Here is a 19133-nt window from a genome sequence, read left to right on the forward strand (position 1 = left end):
CTGTATCTGAGGCCATGAAGGCAATTTTACAATGAAGTCTTTGCAATTGCTTTTCTTTCAAATTGAGAAGAAAAGATAAACACAGACGTAATTTTACTGTCTTTGATAAATACCTTTCAGATGACCTTTATTAGTGCCCTTTGTTTCTCTGTTTGGATTCTGATTGCTATTTGGTGTCCCTTCTTTCAGCCGGGAGAACTTCCTTTAGTATTTCTCCATTTGGCAGATAGATATTTGTTTGTAAACAAATGTTGTACCTTAGGGACATCTGTAACACTTGGAACTTAGAGACCCTATTTGGCAACTCCTGGTTCTGTAGGAGAACAAGACAGGAAATGGTATGTCAGGAACAAAAGCAATCAGTGGGGAGACGGGAGGCTGGGGAGTGAGGAGGAGGGAAGAATGGTGGCCAGGCGACAGTGCTGAACAGCGCGTGCTGCTCACCTCTGTTCTTTCCATCACACCTGCCCTCCAGAGTTCTAAACCTAAATCAAACTACCACATTTGATTTAATTTCCACTTAACTGACTTACCATGGTTTGGACCCATTCTAAATCCCTGATTTCCAATCCTAGCCCTCTGCTGTCTTTATTCTGCTTTCAGTTCTCTTTTACAGGCATCTTTAACCCTAGCTAAACCCTTAGCTGGTTGTAGCTATCACCTTAACCCTCTTGTAAGCTCAGAGGCTCTCCCTTCTCTGTCCTTCATGTGGAATATCATGGCCATTTAAGAAAAGAACTTCCCCTTTTGGGACCCCCAGACCCTATGTCTCTTCCCTACTCCTGGTGTCCTTCCTGTTGAAGCTAATCCTGCCTCTGGATTCTGTTCCCAAGGGTCTTGTTCCATGAAGACGAACCTTCTCTTATCTTTCCTTAGGCTCTGCCTCTCTCCGTTTGCTTCTCTGGTTCACACTTTTCCCGTCTTCCAACCCTTTTAGAGTGTCCCAAATATACTCTCACCTTAGTGAAGTTGTCAGTATTCCTTATAACCAATCCAAATGCCTGTCCTCCTTTCTTCCTTCTTTTGAGTCAGCTGTCTTTCCTCTGTTTCTCAGTGCTTGCTTCAGGCATTTCTCCCCAGCTGGTTCTCAGTGACCATGACTTCCCATGAAGAAGCCTCCCAGGTCAGTTCCGCAGGGTCCTGCTGTGTGGTCACGTGGAGGCATGCCTGTTTCTGCTCACTCCCCTCTCCCAGAGCCCCCAGGAGAAATCAGCTCTTGTACTCATGCTCGCTAACACATAGCAGATGCTCAGTTATTCTAACTTGAATCTCTAAACAAGACAATAGGCTTTTGCTGTGAACATCTTTTAGAAGAATTTCTGAAGAAAAAAGTAAAAAGAAACGGAATGAATCTGTAGCTAAACCAATACAGATACTCTGGTTTTCTTCCACAGACACAACCTCAGATAATTTTGGATACAACCTGTTGACATTCATCATCTTATACAACAATCTTATTCCCATCAGTCTGTTGGTGACTCTTGAGGTTGTGAAGTATACTCAAGCCCTTTTCATAAACTGGGTGAGTATTAAAGCAGAGTTTAATCTCAATTTGCTAATACTATCTCAGCACCTTCAGCATTTAATTGAGCACCTAGAAAAGAATTTTCTGTTTACCATTAGATCCAGGAGTTTAAATTGGCTAAACAAAGAACTGGCAAGGCATCCCCACTGAGGGTGTCCCTGAGAAGTGGGGAGAACAATGGCATCTATTGGAGGGCTGTCATGAGGACTGAGATACTGGAGGCAGAAGGCTGAGCAGGGGCTGCTGATGCTTTTAAATTCTAAGCAGAGCTGAAGAAAAAGCCTGCATGGTGTGTTTACTATCGTGTTCACTCTGTGTCAAAAGGAGGTGGTGGGGGGTAGTGATAAGAGTTTGAAGGGACTGCCATGGCCTGTAAGTTCTGGATCTCAGTAGCCCATATCAGTAGGCCAGGTGCTTTTGTGGGAATTTTTATTGGATGTTCACTTAATAGACACTGTATTTTCACCCCGAAATTTAAAATTAGCATTTCTATGAAGACAAAAAGGTTTTAAGTTATCTGTTCCTAGCTTCTTTTCTGTATTAATTTGAATAAAAGCGTATACTGAATAATCTGAATCATGGCACACAGTCTCTGAAATGTGTGTTTTCTCTCTCTCAGGACACAGATATGTATTATCTGGGAAATGATACTCCTGCCATGGCCAGGACATCAAACCTTAATGAAGAGCTTGGACAGGTGAGAACCTGTCTGGAAACTTTAGTGATGGTGACGTGAGCTTGAGGGGACATAAACGTTAGCAGAAGGACCATGTGTCACCAACTGTACCCCGAATCCCTTGGCTCTTGTCTTGTGGAGATCGAAGAATGAGAGGGAGTGACAAAGGATGCATTGCAAGTGCAGAGAGAGTTTCCTGATGCAGAAGTGTACTCTTGAGGGTTAAGAGCAGGCATTTGTCCCAGGGGATCTTGAGCCAGGATTTCTGTGTCACCCCTTTTCCTTTCCCTGGGCCTCTCCTCCTTTGCAATGTTGTCTCTTCCTCTTTTTACTTAACCCATGGGGGTGTTGTCTCCTTCCTGTTGGGTGAGGGAGTTTTTCACCTTAGATGGTTAGGCCTGGATCTGTCATGGCGCCCAAAGCTCACTGGGGGCAGAGGGGACACAACATGCCTTGTGTTGTGTCTGTTATGTTTTTTATGACACTTCCAGGTACCTCATCTTGTTTTTGTTAGTTACAGTATGTTTTCTTACCCAGTATCCTATTTGTTTACATTGTCTGTTTTCATATTTTCTCTACCCATGTCTCTAACACATGGGGAGCTCTTGCAAAAATACTTCTCCCTGAACATGGTTATGACATCTGAAGAGCAATATCGTATTTGAAAGTATTATTAAATACAAATGTTACTCTGTTTTGACTTGCTTTTTGAGACACAGTGATATCCCTTAGAAGTTACCTGCAAAAAATATACTGCAAAACATAGTCTAAAAAATATACTGCAATGTCATTTCAGACCTTGTGAAAAATTTTTTATCAGGAGCAAATGACAGGGAAAACAATGGGTAAGCTACTCAGATATTGGGTAATCCTACAAAATATGTGGAGGCTAAGTGTTTCCCTCACATGTTCCAGATTTTGTCTCTGGAATGTTCCAGAGAACCAATGTTTTTTTGCCTTCACCCCCAAACTCTGGCCTTTACTGAGATGTGCTCTGCATCGTGTCTGTGTCCCTGGAAGGAGTAACCTCTTTTGAATACATTACAATTAAGGATTATTATTTCTTACACATTTTATTTAAATTTCTCAACAACCCTATGAGGTGGGAACTATATCTTCATTTTATAGATAAGGAAATGAATAATTTATCCAAGGACACCTGGGTAGGGAATGACAGGTTGAGGAGTTCCGATTGTTCCAATCTGGCCTTCCTGTATCTCCTCGCCAGTGTAGAGGCATTGCTAAGGACCTCTCTCCCATCCTCAGTGTTGTCCCTCTGTGATGCTACAGGGTGAGAGGTCTCATTCATCTGAGGGTTAGAAAGATCCTCTTGTAGAGGCAGGCTCGCTTTCTTCTTTTTTTTCCTTGAAGGATGAAGTGAATTCTGTGATGGTTTGTGTAGCATTTTTGGGTTTTGTGTAGCATTTTTGGGTTTATTGCCAGAATGTTGAGGTACAAATTTGTAGACCAAATTCTCTAATAAAATAGAACTTTATAGACAAAAAAAAATTTAAGGTGATACTGTTCCTTTGATACAATTTTCCAAATCTATTTAGAGTTAATGGCAATTTTTTTCTCTCTTTCCTGGAATTGTGTATGTTCATAGATGTGCCCTTGCATTCTTAGTGTAACAGGTGAGCTGTCACTAAAGGTAATGTCCTTGGCACAAAACATAAAGCCTCCTACCTCCCACTGTCCACCCAGGGCTCTGGTCACATAGTGCTACATACCGTACCCAGAGCTGGCCTTGGATCTTTATTCCCCTGTGTTTTTGCTTACATTCTCCCTTTTAAGAATGGCTTTGTTATTTCCCTTGCTGTTGGGCAAAATCTTAGTTGTGTAAGAATCAGTGAGTTCTTGGCACAAATTAGGTTAAATTTGCTTCTTCTTTAAACCCTTCTTCATTTTCTAGGCAAGGTTAATTTATCGGTCCTCTGTGTTCCCATAGTGGTCTTTCCAAACATAAATACAAAATAAGGGACCTAATTAGTGATGTAGTATATGTTTCCCTCTGGAGACTTTTGAGCTTAGTTGAGATCTTGTATGTGTCCCATACAAGATCTTTGGAAGCTTTTTTCAGTTTAGCACAATATTCCATATGTAACTGTTCTCAGGTACAATTGAATTAGATGCAAATGATCAAAAGATTGAAAGCACACCAGAAGTACAGACATGAGCAACTTGATTTCCTCCAGCTCCTTAATAGTTGGAGATTTTAAAACTCCTTTGACAGTGTTGGATAGATCCTCCAATAAGAAGCTAAGTAAAGAAATTTTAGACTTCAAGTTAACTATTCAATAATTGGATTTAACAGACACCTACAGAACATTTCATCCTAACAAAACTGAATACACATTCTTCTCATCAGCCCGTGGAACATACACCAAAACTGATCACATCTTAGGTCACAAGCCTAACCTCAGCAAATTTAAAAGAATAGAAATTATTCCTTGCATCTTCTCAGACCATTATGGAATAAAAGTTGAATTCAATAACAACAGGAATCTGCATACTCATACAAAAACATGGAAGCTAAATAACCATATCTTGAATGATATTTGGATCATAGACAAGATTAAAAAGGAAATTACCAAATTTTTGGAACAAAACTATAATGAAGACATGAATTATCAGAACCTCTGAGATACCACAAAGGCAGTCCTAAGAGGGAAATTTATAGCGCGGAAGCATTCCTCAAGAGAATGGAAAGAACGTCTCAAGCAGCTGGAAAAGGAAGAATATTCCAATCCCAAACTCAGCAGAAGAAAAGAAATAACCAACATTAGAGCAGAATTAAATGAAATTGAAAACAAAAGAATTATACAACAGATCAATAAATCAAAAAGTTGGTTTTTTGAAAAGGTCAAAAAAATAGATAAACCTTTGGCTAACCTAACCAGGAAAAAAGGAATAAAATCTCTAATTTAATCAATATAAATGGTAATGATGAAATAACAACAGACTCCTCAGAAATTCAAATAATCCTTAATGAATATTACAAGAAACTTTATTCTCAGAAATATGAAAATCTGAAGGAAATAGACCAATAGTTGGAAGCATGTCACCTTCCAAGACTTAGCCAGAATCAAGTGGAAATGTTGAACAGGCCTATATCAAGCTCTGAAATAGCATCAACTATTCAAAATCTCCATAAAAAGAAAAGCCTGGGACCAGATGGCTTCACATCAGAATTCTACCAAACCTTTAAAGAGTAACTAGTACCTATTACTCAACCTTTTCATAAATATAGAAAAAGAAGGACTACTACCCAACACATTCTATGAAGCAAATATCACCTTGATCCCCAAACCAGGAAAACACCCAACAAGAAAAGAAAATTATAAACCAATATCACTAATGAATACTGATGCAAAAATATTCAACAAGATCCTAGCAAACAGAATCCAGCAACACATCAAACAAATTATACACCATGACCAAGTGGGTTTCATCCCAGGGTCTCAAGCCTGGTTCAATTACGTAAATCTATAAATATAATTCATCACATAAACAAATTAAAAAACAAAGACCGTATGATTCTCTCAATCAATGCAGAAAAAGCTTTTGATAATATTCAGCATCCCTTCATGATCAAAACACTTAAGAAAATTGTTATAGAAGGGACATTTCTTAAACTGATAGAGGCCATCTACACAAACCCACAGCCAATACTGTATTGAATGGAGTTAAATTGAAATCATTTCCACTCAGATCAGGAACTAGGCAAGGTTGCCCATCATCTCCACTGCTTTTTAACATTGTAGTGGAAGTCTTAGCCATCGCAATTAGGGAAGAAAAGGCGATCAAGCGTATCCATATAGGGTCAGAAGAGATCAAACTTTCACTCTTCACAGATGATATGATTGTATATCTGGAAAACACCAGAGATTCTACTACAAAACTCTTAGAAGTGATCAAGGAATACAGCAGTGTCTCAGGTTACAAAATCAACACCCATAAATCTGTAGCCTTTATATACACCAACAATAGTCAAGCTGAAAAAATAGTCAAGGCCTCTATTCTGCTCACAGTAGTGCCAAAGAATATGAAATATTTGGCATTACTGTGAGCAAAGGACATGAAAGATCTCTATAAAGAGAACTATGAAACTCTAAGAAAAGAAATAGCTGAAGATGTTAACAAATGGAAAAAACATACCTTGCTCATGGCTGGAAAGAATCAACATTGTTAAAATATCCATACTACCCAAAGCAATATACAATTTTAATGCCATCCATAGTAAAGCTCCAGTGTTATACTTTAAAGATCTTGAAAAAATAATACTCGTTTTATTTGGAATCAGAAAAAAACTCGAAAAACCAATATATTACTCAGAAATAAAAAAAAGCAGGAGGAATCACGCTACCAGACCTCAGACTATGCTATAAATTGATAGTGATCAAAACAGCATGGTAGTGGCACAAAAACAGAGAGGTAGATGTATGGAACAGAATAGAGAACCAAGAGATGAACCCAGTTTATTTGATCTTTGACAAGCCAATTAAAAACATTCAGTGGGTAAAAGATTCCCTATTTAACAAATGGTACTGGGTGAACTGGCTGGTGACCTGTAGAAGACTGAAAGTAGACCCACACTTTTCACCATTAACTAAGATAGACTCTCACTGGATAAAAGATTTAAACTTAAGACATGAAACTATAAAAATAGTAGAAGCAAGTGCAGGAAAACTCTTGAAGAAATTGGCCTGGGAGAATATTTTTTGAGGAAGACCCCCTGTGCAATTGAAGCAACACCAAAAATACATTACTGGGACCCGATCAAACTAAAAATCTTCTGCACAGCCAAGAACACACTAAGTAAAGCAAGCACATAGCTCTCTGAATGGGAGAAGATATTTTCAGGTTATGTCTCTGACAAAATTTTAATAACTGGAATCCACAAAGAACTCAAACTCAGCAAGAAATGAACAAGTGATCCCATCTCAGGCTGGGCAAGGGACTTCAAGAGAAAATTCTCTGAAAAAGATAGGCACACAGCCTACAGACATAAGAAAAAATGCTCATCATCCTTAATCATCAGAGAAATGCAAATCAAAACTACTTTGGAATATCATCTAAGATTAGCCCATATCACAAAATACCAAAACCGAAGGTGTTGGTCTAGATGTGAGGAAAAGGGAACACTTCTACATTGCTGATGGGACTGCAAACTAATACATTCCTTTTGGAAAGATGTTTGGAGAACACTTAGGGATCTAAAAATAGACCTGCCATTCGATCCTACAATTATTCTACTGGGTATATACCCAGAAGACCAAAAATCACATTATAACAAAGATATTTGTACCAGAATGTTTATTGCAGCCCAATTCATAATTGCTAAGTCATGGAAAAAGCCCAAGTGCCCATTGACCCAGGAATGGATGAAATAATGTTGGTATTACATATGAAATATTATGCAGCCTTAAAGAAAGATGGAGACTTTACCCCTTTCATGTTTACATGGATGGAGCTGGAACATATTCTTCTTAGCAAAGTATCTCAAGAATGGAAGAAAAAGTATCCAATGTACTCATCCCTACTATGAAGGTAATTTATAGCTTTCATATGAAGGGTATAACCCAACTATAGCATAAGAATATGGGGAAAGGGCCAAGGGAGGGGAGGGGAGGGGAGAGGTTGGGGTGGAGGGAGGGTAATTGGTGGGGCCACACCTATGGTGCATCTTACAAGGGTATGTGTGAAATTTACTAGGTGTCGAATATAAATGTCTGAACACAGTAACTAAGAAAATGTCGTGAAGGCTATGCTAACTATTTTAATGAAAACATTTCAAATTGTGTATACAACCAGCACATTGTACCCCATGATTGCATTAATGTACACAGCTATGATTTAATAAAAAAAAAAAAAGAATGATGTTACATGTCTCCTGGCCAGAGCCTTTATTACACAGATGTGGAAATTGAGGCCAAGAAGGATGGATTGACTGAGAGTCCGCATGATAGTTCAGTCAGTGCCCGCAGCCTGAAGGGGACTCCCTCTCCTTTCTCCTAGCCCTGAGCTCTCTCTCACTTCCCCGTTACAGTGACCGGAGATAATGTAATTTGCACAGCACATTTGCATTTGGAATGCATCTCTTTTCTTTTGTTTTATCTTGTCAGAAAGCTTTGCTTGTTGACCCACTCAGTGAGTTCTCTTGTCAGCTCTGGGCATTGAAAACTTTGCCTATTAAATCTATAAAATTTTGCTTCTTGGAAAGTGGTATAATACATAGCAGATCCATGCTGACTTCATATACATTTCAAAAGTGACAGTGATTGAGAAGCTTCACATTTGTTCTGTGCTATTTCAGAATATGCCTTCTTAACACAGCTAGGGAGTGGAGTCTGAAAAATGGAGTACATTTTCAGACTCCTGTATCTGGAGTACAGGATACTCTGGGAGCCCAAGGTAGTATCTTGAAGAGCGAGACTCCTTGGGTCAGGATTTATTGCTTCCACCAGTGTTTCTAAGATGGAGCCAGGGCTATTACTTAAGGTTCCTTTGCCCATTTCTTTACAATTTGACTAGAGAATTAGTTATGGGAAAAGGTTGGCAAGTGGTCTAAGGAGCGAAGTATATATTTTATTACTAATTTGCTTGGTTTAAGGAAATCTACCTGTTTAATATAGTTTTTTAAACCTATAGAAGCCAGGACTTCATTTATTAGTGTTTGCATCTTATTATATTCTTGAAATATATTTATTTAATTCTTTGATTTAGGTAAAATATCTCTTTTCTGACAAAACTGGAACTCTTACATGCAATATCATGAACTTCAAGAAGTGCAGCATTGCTGGAGTAACCTATGGGTAAGTACATTTCTCACTGAAAATATTACCTGTGTTCTTCCAACAAAATAAGCTTACTTTTAGCTTCTTATCAAATATCTTTCTGATGTTTTGAAGGAATTTTTATTATGGATTTACATCTGCCATTGCCACTGAATGTGTTTAAAACTAAATGGATCCTAAGTGAAACTTTGATCAGTTAAAAGATAGTTTATTTCTGCAGATAATAACTTAGTTAAAAACCCTGGGGAATCTGTGAATTTGTACATTTAATTTAATAATTACAAATTTCTTACTCATGTTTTGATCAGAATGTCTGTATTTTGATCATTGTTTTGTGACCACTCTGTTATTCTTGTCTCCTGCAGTCATTTCCCAGAACTGACAAGAGAGCCATCCTCAGATGACTTCTGGTAAGCAGATCTAGCACTTCCTGACACTTCAGTGGAAAAGGCTTTGGAATAATTTTATATTAGCATTTCTCACCTGGATATTTTTATATGTAAATATAAGTGGCATATATATTATTCTGGAGGAGAGCCAGAATAAAATTTAAAGATAAACACGGTTTGAAAAGTGGAGGGAGAGAAGATTTTTAACAAAGAATAGATTGACCTGCAGATGGAGGCAGAGGATTGGTAATTGTACCTTTTAGCATACATAGAATTTCACTTAAAACTCCCATTTCCCATTCACTCCCCACTCCCTGGAGGCAGCCAACTTCAACATTTTTACTTTAAAAAAATTTTCACTTTTATATTTCAAAATAATGTTTGTGTTAATTTTTAAATAACAAATTTTAGACATCATTAGTCTTCCTGCCGTGGGAGGTGAGGATTTAGCTGCTCTAAATCCTGAGTGGTCTGTATGCACCTGAGTCCCGTTCCCACTCCCATTTCCCACTCCTCTGAAACTCCCATTTCCCACTCCTCTGAAAGCATTTAGATTTTCTGTATATCCTCCTTGCCTCTTACCATTTCAACCATGAAACTTGGGGTAGGTTTATTTATTTATTTATTTTTTTAATTTTTTTAAAAATCATTTTGGGCACTTAATGAACCACTAGTGGGCCATTTCTATTTGCACATTTTTCTCTTATTACTTCTTAGAAATGTCTTTGTATTATTCATACAACGATTTTCCTCCCCTTCAACTTCCCTGATTTGTCTGGATCTCTTGCCAGTCAGATATTGAACGTCTTAATTGAACTTCCAGTTTTGTTATCTTTATCTCCCCCTTTTCCATATTTAAAAATGCTCTGGTGTTTTTTTTCACCTTGATCATCTGTCCTTCATAATGGAGTTTCCACATGATCTTACTTTCGGTTTCAAAAGCCATCTCCTGCCATTGCCCTTGCGTGACACCTTCCCTTCCCTCCCCTCTCAGATCCTCCCTACTGTCCCCTGGGGTTTTCGTGTCTTAATTTTATTTTATAGGCATTCTTCACAGGCCTGGGGATTGTTAAGCAGTGTGCTCATATACTTTTATTATTTTTTATTGTGTAAAATATGTGTAACATAAAATTTACCTTTTCAACTATTTGAGTGTATGGTTCCATTGCATTAACTATATTCATAATGTTTAGCAGCCATTACCACTATTCATTTCTAGAACTTTTTCATGTGAAAGTTTATGCATATTAAATAATAATTGTTCAGCTGCCCACCCCCCACAACTACCCTTCTACTTTGTCTCTATGACTGCCTGTTCTAAGTACCTGCTGTAAGTGGGGTAACATAGTATTTGTCTTTCATGTTTGCCTTATTTCCCTTAGCATGATATCTTCAGGGTTCATCCATGCTGTAGAATATATCAGAATTTCCTTCCATTATTATTATTATTATTATTATTATTAATTTTCAAGACAGAGTCTTTCTCAGTTGCCCTGGCTAGAGTGTAGTGGTGTCATCATAGCTCACTGCAACTCCTGTGTTCAAGTGATCCTCCCACCTCAGCCTCCCTAGTAGCAGGGACTACAGGCACTTGCCACCATGCCCAGCTAATTTTTGTTTATTTTTGATAGAGATAGGGTCTTGCTCTTCTTGCTCAGGCTTGTCTTGAACCGCTGATCTCAAGCAGTCCTCCTATCTTAGCCTCCCAGAGTGTTAGCATTATAGGCATGAGCCTCAGAATTTCCTTTCTTTTTGAGGCTGAATAATATTGTGTTGCCTGTCTGTACTGCATTTTGTTTATCCATTCATCTGCTGAAAGGAATTTGTGTCGCTTCCACCATTTGGCTACTGTGAATAAAGCTTCTGTGAACGCTGATATACAAATGTCCATTTGAGTTCCTGCTTTCAATCCTTGGGAACATGTACCTAAAAGTGGAATTACTGGGTCATGTGGTAATTCTGTGTTGAACTTTTTGAGAAACTACCATAATGATTTCTAGAGGACCTCTACCATTTTTCATTCCTGCCAGTAATGCACAAGGGTTTCATTTTCTCCACATCCCTGCCAATACCTGTTAATTTCTATTTTTTGTTTATTTGGTGCATAATGGCCGTCCTAATGGGTGAGAAGTGGTACCTCACTGTGGTTTTGATTTCCATTTTCTTTATAACTAATGATGTTGTCTGCATATAGGTTAAGGTTTGTGCAACAACAAGGCTGATTGCTAGGGCTGTGTATAGGGGACAGCATGGCTGATGACTTGGCTTTCCGTGGGATGGTCAGCTAGGGCCCACTATTGTGTTAGGTGATCCCTGGATGTCAGTGTTCTGTGGGTCTCTCTTGTGAGCTGATCAGCTTTCTCCTCACGAGAAGAACCCTCCAGTTTCTTGCCAAGGGCTATTAATTTGGCTGCAACTGTTATGGAAGCTGAGTGGAAGCAGATGGTTGGTGATTGTACCTTTTGGTGTATATAGATTTTTACTTAAGACTCCTGCTTTGGGAGATGCCTTACCCTCCCCCCATGTGTGCCTGTGTTCCAGCATCCATGGGTTCAGGGTTATCCTGGCTTAATCTTTCTAAAAGATAAACCTTCCATTATTTCTGGGTGTGGAAGGCTCAGTTGGCTGCATGGGCTGATGGAGGGTTTTTGGAGGCTGAGTGCTCATGGACGTGGAGCCTGTCCTATCTTCCCCCGTCCCCGTGCTGCACAGGTAGCTTGTGCTACTGTCTCCTCAGCCTTTGCAGGGTCCTATTGGGGCCTCAGCTTGTATTTCAGACACTCTCTTTGCAAGCTGTTGGTTGTTGTTTTCTCTGCTGTATTATACTCTGGTATCTATTCAGAGTTAAGACTGACATCAACTCTGCTGTCTTCTTTCATTGTCTTTGTCTTGAAGGAAGATTTCAGGAGGGAATAGAGATAAATGAATATACAGTAGATCCTTCATATTTTCTTCAGTGTGATGGCCCACACCATCATATCCAGTTTCCTTTCTTGTAATAATTTGCCTTTATCTCTGGCCACATATTTGCCACCTTCTTTCTCCTACAGTAATTCCTCATTTTTACCTGCTTTGAGCAGACACTCTTAGGAGTTTTCTCTGGTAGTTGTTATACAGTGATGAACTGAAATGACAAAGTCGTGTCATTGATCCTTGGCTTCTGATTCTTGTCCCTATAAATATGTCGTTATTTATAATAACTTATAAAATATAATATTTATAACGAGGTTAAGGATTTACTGGTTTTTTTGGTTTGTTTGTTTTTTTTTGAGACAGAGTCTCACTATATTGCCTTGGGTAGAGTGCCATGGTCTCATACCGCACAGTAACCTCCAACTCTTTTATTTTTTTTTATTTTTTTTATTACATCATAGCTGTGTACATTAGTATGATCATGGGGCACCATACACTTGGTTCATAGACCGTTTGACACATTTTCATCACACTAGTTAACATAGCCTTCCTGGCATTTTCTTAGTTAATTTGCTAAGACCTTTACATTCCACATTTACTAAGATTCACATATACCCTTGTAAGATGCACCACAGGTGTAATCCCATCAATCCCCCTCCATCCACCTCCCTCCCTCCTCCCTCCCCCCTCCCACCCCTCCCTTTCCCCCTTCCCCCTATTCTTAGGTTGTAACTGGGTTATAGCTTTCATGTGAAGGTCCTAAATTAGTTTCATAGTAAGGGTGAGTACATTGGGTACTTTCTCTTCCATTCTTGAGACACTTTACTAAGAAGAATATGTTCCAGCTCCATCCATGTAAACATGAAAGAGATAAGGTCTCCATCTTTCTTTAAGGCTGCATAGTATTCCATTGGTGTACATATACCATAATTTATTAATCTATTCATGGATCGATGGGCATTTGGGCTTATTTCATGACTTAGCAATTATGAATAGGGCTGCAATAAACATTCTGGTACAAATATCTTTATTACGATTTGATTTTTGGTCTTCTGGGTATATGCCCAGTAGAGGAATTACAGGATTGAATGGCAGGTCTATTTTTAGATCTCTAAGTGTTCTCCATATATCTTTCCAAAAGGAATGTATTAATTTGCAATCCCACCAGCAGTGCAAAAGTGTTCCCTTTTCTCCACATCCACGCCAACATCTCTGGTCTTGGGATTTTGTGGTATAGGCTAGTCTCACTGGAGTTAGATGATACCTCAAGGTAGTTTTGATTTGCATTTCTCTGATGATTAAAGATGATGAGCATTTTTTCATATGTCTGAAGGCCGTGTGCCTGTCTTCTTCAGAGAAGTTTCTCTTCAAGTCCCTTGCCCAGCCTGCGATGGGATCTCTTGTTCTTTTCTTGCTAATGCATTTGAGTTCTCTGTGGATTCTGGTTATTAAACCTTTGTTGGAGACATAACCTGCAAATATCTTCTCCCATTCTGAGGGCTGTTTGCTTGCTTTACTTATTATGTTCTTGGCTGTGCAGAAGCTTTTTAGTTTGATCAAGTCCCAGTAGTGTATTTTTGAAGCAGCTTCAATTGCCCGGGGGGTCCTTCTCATAAAAAACTCGCCCAACCCAATTTCTTCAAGGGTTTTCCCTGCACTCTCTTCTAGTATTTTTATAGTTTCATGTCTTAGGTTTAAATCTTTAATCCAGTGAGTGTCTATCTTGGTTAATGGTGAAAGGTGTGGGTCCAGTTTCAGTCTTCTGTAGCTTGCCAGCCAGTTCACCCAGCACCATTTGTTAAATAGGGAATCTTTTCCCCACTGAATGTTTTTAATTGGCTTGTCAAAGATTAAATAACAGTAAGTAGCTGGATTCATCTCTTGGTTCTCTATTCTGTTCCAGACATCTACTTTTCTGTTTTTGTGCCAGTACCATGCTGTTTTGATCACTATCGATTTGTAGTATAGTCTGAGGTCTGGTAGAATGATTCCTCCTGCTTTGTTTTTATTTTTGAGTAATGTCTTGGGTATTTGAGGTTTTTTCTGATTCCATATAAAACGAAGTATTGTTTTTTCAAGATCCTTAAAGTATGACAGTGGAGCTTTAATGGGGATTGCATTGAAGTTATATATTGCTTTGGGTAGTATGGACATTTTAACAATGTTGATTCTTCCCAGCCATGAGCATGGTATATTTTACCATTTGTTAACATTCTCAGCTATCTCTTTTCTTAGAGTTTCATAGTTCTCTTTATAGAGATCTTTCACATCCTTTGTTAGATAAACTCCCAAATATTTCATCTTCTATGGCACTACTGTGAATGGGATAGAGTCCTTAATTGTTTTCTCAACTTGACTATTGTTGGTACATATAAAGGCTACCAATTTATGAATGTTGATTTTGTAACCTGAAATGCTGCTGTATTCCTTGATCACTTCTCAGAGTTTTGTAGTAGAGTCCCTAGTGTTTTCCAGATATACAATCATATCATCTGCGAAGAGCGAAAGTTTGATCTCTTCTGACCCTATGTGGATACCCTTGATTGCCTTTTCTTCCCTAATTGCAGTAGCTAAAACTTCCATTACAGTGTTAAAAAGCAATGAAGACAATGGGCAGCCTTGTCTGGTTCCTGATCTGAGTGGAAATGATTACAGTTTAACTCCATCCAATATGATATTGGCTGTCGGTTTACTGTAGATGGCCTCTATCAGTTTAATAAATGTCCCTTCTATACCAATTATCTTAAGTGTTCTGATCATGAAGGGATGTTTGTTGTTATCAAAAGCTTTTTCTGCATTGATTGAGAGAATCATATGGTCTTTGTTTTTTAATTTGTTTATGTGCTGAATTACATTTATAGATTTACGTATATTGAACCAGCCTTGAGACCCTGGGATAAAACCAACTTGGTCATGATGTATAATTTGTTGGATGTGTTGCTGGATTCTGTTTGTTAGGATCTTGTTGAATATTTTTGCATCTATATTCGTTAGTGATATTGGTCTATAATTTTCTTTTCTTGTTGGGTCTTTTCCTGGTTTGGGGATCAGGGTGATGTTTGCTTCATAGAACGTGTTGGGTAGTCGTCCTCCTTTTTCTACCTTTTGGAACAGGTTGAGTAATATAGGTACTAATTCCTCTTTAAGGGTTTGGTAGAATTCTGACCTAAAACCATCTGGTTCCGGGCTTTTCTTTTTGGGGAGGTTTTGTATGGTTGATGTTATTTCCGAACTTGAGATAGGCCTGTTCAACATTTCCTCTTGATTCTGTAAGTCTTGGAAGGTGACGTGCTTCCAAGTATCAGTCAATTTCCTTCAGATTTTCATATTTCTGGGAGTAAAGTTTCTTGTAATATTCATTAAGGATTTTTTCGATTTCTGAGGAGTGTGTTGTTATTTTGTCTTTGTCATTTCTGATTGACGAGATTAGAGATTTTACTCTTTTTTTCCTGATTAGGTTGGCCAAAGGTTTATCTATTTTGTGGCCCAGTGAGGCCACTTCATCGGTTTCAGGAATTCCTATGAGTCAGATATTTGCCTTCTTCGAGTTATCTCAGAGCTCTCTGAGAGAATGATCCATTTTTGCTCTCCATTTCTCTTCCTCTTTGAGAGTTTGGGAGCGTTCAAAGGTTTTATGTTCAATGTCAGAAATCCTTTTTCTGCTTGGTCCATTCTGTTGCTAAGGGATTCTACTATATTTTTCATATCTTTGAGGGCTGCAAATTCTTGCTTCAGTGTGTTTAAGTCTTTGGTGGTTTTGTCTTTAAATTTATTAAATTCTTGAGACAACTTTTTAATTTCTCCTCAGATTCCTAATTCCATTTTAATAATCTTGTCTGCAATCCAAATTCTGAATTCGATTTCTGACATGTCAGCCAGTTGTTTATGAATGGGATCTTCAATTACATCCGCCATATTGTTCTTTGGGGGGGTTGATCTATTCTGGTTATTCGTGTAACCAGAGTTTTTCTGCTGATTCCGCCCCATGGTTGTTCTATTCCCTTTGATTTTTTTCCCCTGGGGCTTTGTTGAGGGCACGTACAGCATTGTGGCCTGAGAGACTGGCGCCCTATCTGGTGTGGTGGGGCTAAGTGGTTCTGTCTTATTTTCAGCTGGTTTCTGTTTGACCCCAGTGAAGCACTTAGTCTGGGTGAAAGTCTCAGCTCTCTGAGTTACTCCGCCCTGGAAGCTTCCCGGGTCTGTGAGTCCCCTCTGGCAAATCCTTTACTCACGGGTGGCCTCCTCTGGTTGCCCAGGGAGATGGGGGTATGGCTTCTGCTGCCTCAGGGAACTGCCGCTCTGATGTGGGTCTCTCCCAGTCTCCCTCCCGTGCCCCAGAGTCAGCACTGACCAGCCACAGTCGGGCAGTGTCCATGCCCTGTTTAGTCCCCCAAGAATCTGGACTCCCTGGGGGACAGGCTTCCAGATCTTAGAGTGAGGGTGGAGGGGAGCACCGGCAGCGCACCACCACCACTCAGGCCTCCAGATCTCAGAGTGAGGGCTGGGAGGGCACGCTGGAAGCCCAGAGCCTCCCGTAGTGAGCCCTCAGTTCCACTCAGTTTTTTGCCTGGCACCGCTGCCACTCAGGCCTCCAGATCTTAGAGTGAGGGCGGGGAGGGAGTGCTGGGAGCCCAGAGCCACCCGTAGCGAGCACTCAGTTCCACTCAGTTTTTTGCATAACCTCCAACTCTTGGGCATTCTCTTGCCTCAGCTTCCCTACAGGTACCTGCCACAACGCCCAGCTATTTTTTGTTGTTGTTATTGTTGTTTAGCAGGCCTCATCCAGGTTTGAACCCACCAGCCCCGGTGTGTGTGGCTGGTGTCCTAACCACTCAGTTACAGGTACCAAGCTGGATTTACTGTTTTGAGGCTTGAAATAATACATAGTTTCCCAATCTTTAACACTTTAATGTAAGTCTGTAGCATTTTCAGTGTGGTTCTTCTCAAAGGCAAATTGTTACCAGGTTTGGATTATCTTAATGGGAATTTTTGAATGGAACAAATACTCTGTGTTTTCTCTTACAGTCGCATCCCTCCTCCCCCCAGTGACTCATGTGACTTTGATGATCCCAGGCTGTTAAAGAACATTGAGGATCACCATGTAAGTGTTACATTGACTTCTAAGACATTGAACAAATAACATATGGTGCACTTTTCTTAATAGATTGGAACCTCTGTAAATTGATCCAAGGAATGGCAGCAAACTGGTCAACAGAAGGAACTAGGCCTGCTGTATTGATAATGTACATGTGCATTTCTAGTCTATGAGAATTAGGTGAACTTAAGGAGGTGGTCTTTGTAAGGAGGTGGTCAGCTATGGAGGTTATACTCTATATATGCATAATAGAGTTGAAAGTTGCAATTTTGGAATTTGGGAAGAATCTCAATTTCATTATGATACTTCTGAAAAGTGATCTTAAACAGATGTTTTGTGGTGAACGTTGTACACAAATTAGTATAAAGTTGAATTTAAATATGCAGTCACACTATAAAGTAGTACACCAAGTCAAGATGAGCCTTACCACAGAATTCTTTAACAGTTCTTATTTCTGTTGCTTTGTAAGATTTCTGCAGTACAGTTTCTTCACAGTTGTGAATCTTATAGGTCATGTGTTTTAAAAAGTAATTGCATCCCTTTTGACAGGGATGCTTTAGGAAGACTTTCGGAAACAAAAGTGAGATGCAATAACAGGTAGAATGTGTTGCATTCTACTGCCTGTTAGACAACTGACACATTTCCTTTAACATTTGGATCACCTTTGGGATGTGAAAAGGAAGTTGCATAAAAAGAACACATTGGCCAATGGTTATCCTGTAGATAAATGTAGAAACAAGGCTTAGAAACTAAGTCTGTTAGGTTCTTGACTATGACTTCACACTTCCTCAACTATTACCACAAACCAGGATTAACTGCAGGATCACATCAAGTCACTCTTATTTTATGGGCTACTCTGAAAAATGCCAACTTAGAAAATTACTCAATGATCAAAGCATTTCACAGCCAGTTTACATTAGATTTGATATGATTGATTTTTTTATGGAAAGTAATTGTAGATTTAAAATTAGGCAAACATGAGCAAAATTAAAAATTTTGTCTTTCTAAAATTGTGTAAAGAGATGGATATATTGAAAACCTTTTCTAAATTTTCAGTGAGGAAAACCTTTTCTTCTCTAAGGTTAATGCTGAAAACCTTCCCAGCTGTGGTTCTGAAGTGTGAGTTAGGCCCCCTGTCCACGAGCTGTGATGCAGCGAACCTGACTCAGTGCCTCCAGCTGGTGAGATGGTCCAGGACCACTTGCAGGATGCTGCTGAAGTCCATGCTCTGTGAGGCCTAGAGGGTCTTTCTTGGATTTTTATCTTAGAGGTAGATCCAGCTTCTAGGCTAGAGGTTCTTCAAGGGGGGGAGAGTGGCAACTTCAAAGAATCTTCTCTGTAGGAGGGTGGCTTTAGGATGTCAAAGAAGCAGGTGCACTGTGAGGACTTGCTCTTTGAAAGAGGAAACAGTATTCTGAAATAGTGTTCATCTTCACCATTTGACATTTAATGTAAAACTGAGGGTGTTTACCAAGGTGGGAGACTGAATGTGTCTGTTTAAGTTGGGATCATGAAAGGGAAAGGGGACAGTGGCAGGGTGACATTGAAGTGGCGTAGGGGACTGCACCTGGTCTAGTTTCACGAGTTTGCTTTCCTAGCATAACTCCACAGGTTAGCAAATAGCAGAGGAAATGAGATGAGCTCAGTGTACTGAATACCATGGAATTCCAGTGTTGTGTTAGGAATAGCAGCAACTATTGGGTCTGCATTTAAATAAGAGAGACACTTATTTATCCAT

The 19133-nt window shown here is 39.3% G+C and overlaps 1 protein-coding gene across 4 annotated transcripts in view; it reads left to right on the forward strand.

Moving 5' to 3' along the window:
- ATP8A2 (ATPase phospholipid transporting 8A2) overlaps positions 1-19133 on the forward strand; it is a 752313-nt gene that overhangs the window by 230814 nt on the left and 502366 nt on the right. For all 4 annotated transcript variants that reach the window (XM_053563905.1, XM_053563906.1, XM_053563907.1 and 1 more), the window contains 5 exons: positions 1395-1522; positions 2145-2222; positions 8928-9016; positions 9364-9408; positions 17326-17401. In XM_053563905.1, coding sequence (XP_053419880.1) covers positions 1395-1522; positions 2145-2222; positions 8928-9016; positions 9364-9408; positions 17326-17401 — 416 coding nt within the window. The remainder of the gene's footprint in view (positions 1-1394; positions 1523-2144; positions 2223-8927; positions 9017-9363; positions 9409-17325; positions 17402-19133) is intronic.

This window comes from Nycticebus coucang, chromosome 15 (genome assembly GCF_027406575.1).
Source record: "Nycticebus coucang isolate mNycCou1 chromosome 15, mNycCou1.pri, whole genome shotgun sequence".
NCBI lineage: Eukaryota > Metazoa > Chordata > Mammalia > Primates > Lorisidae > Nycticebus > Nycticebus coucang.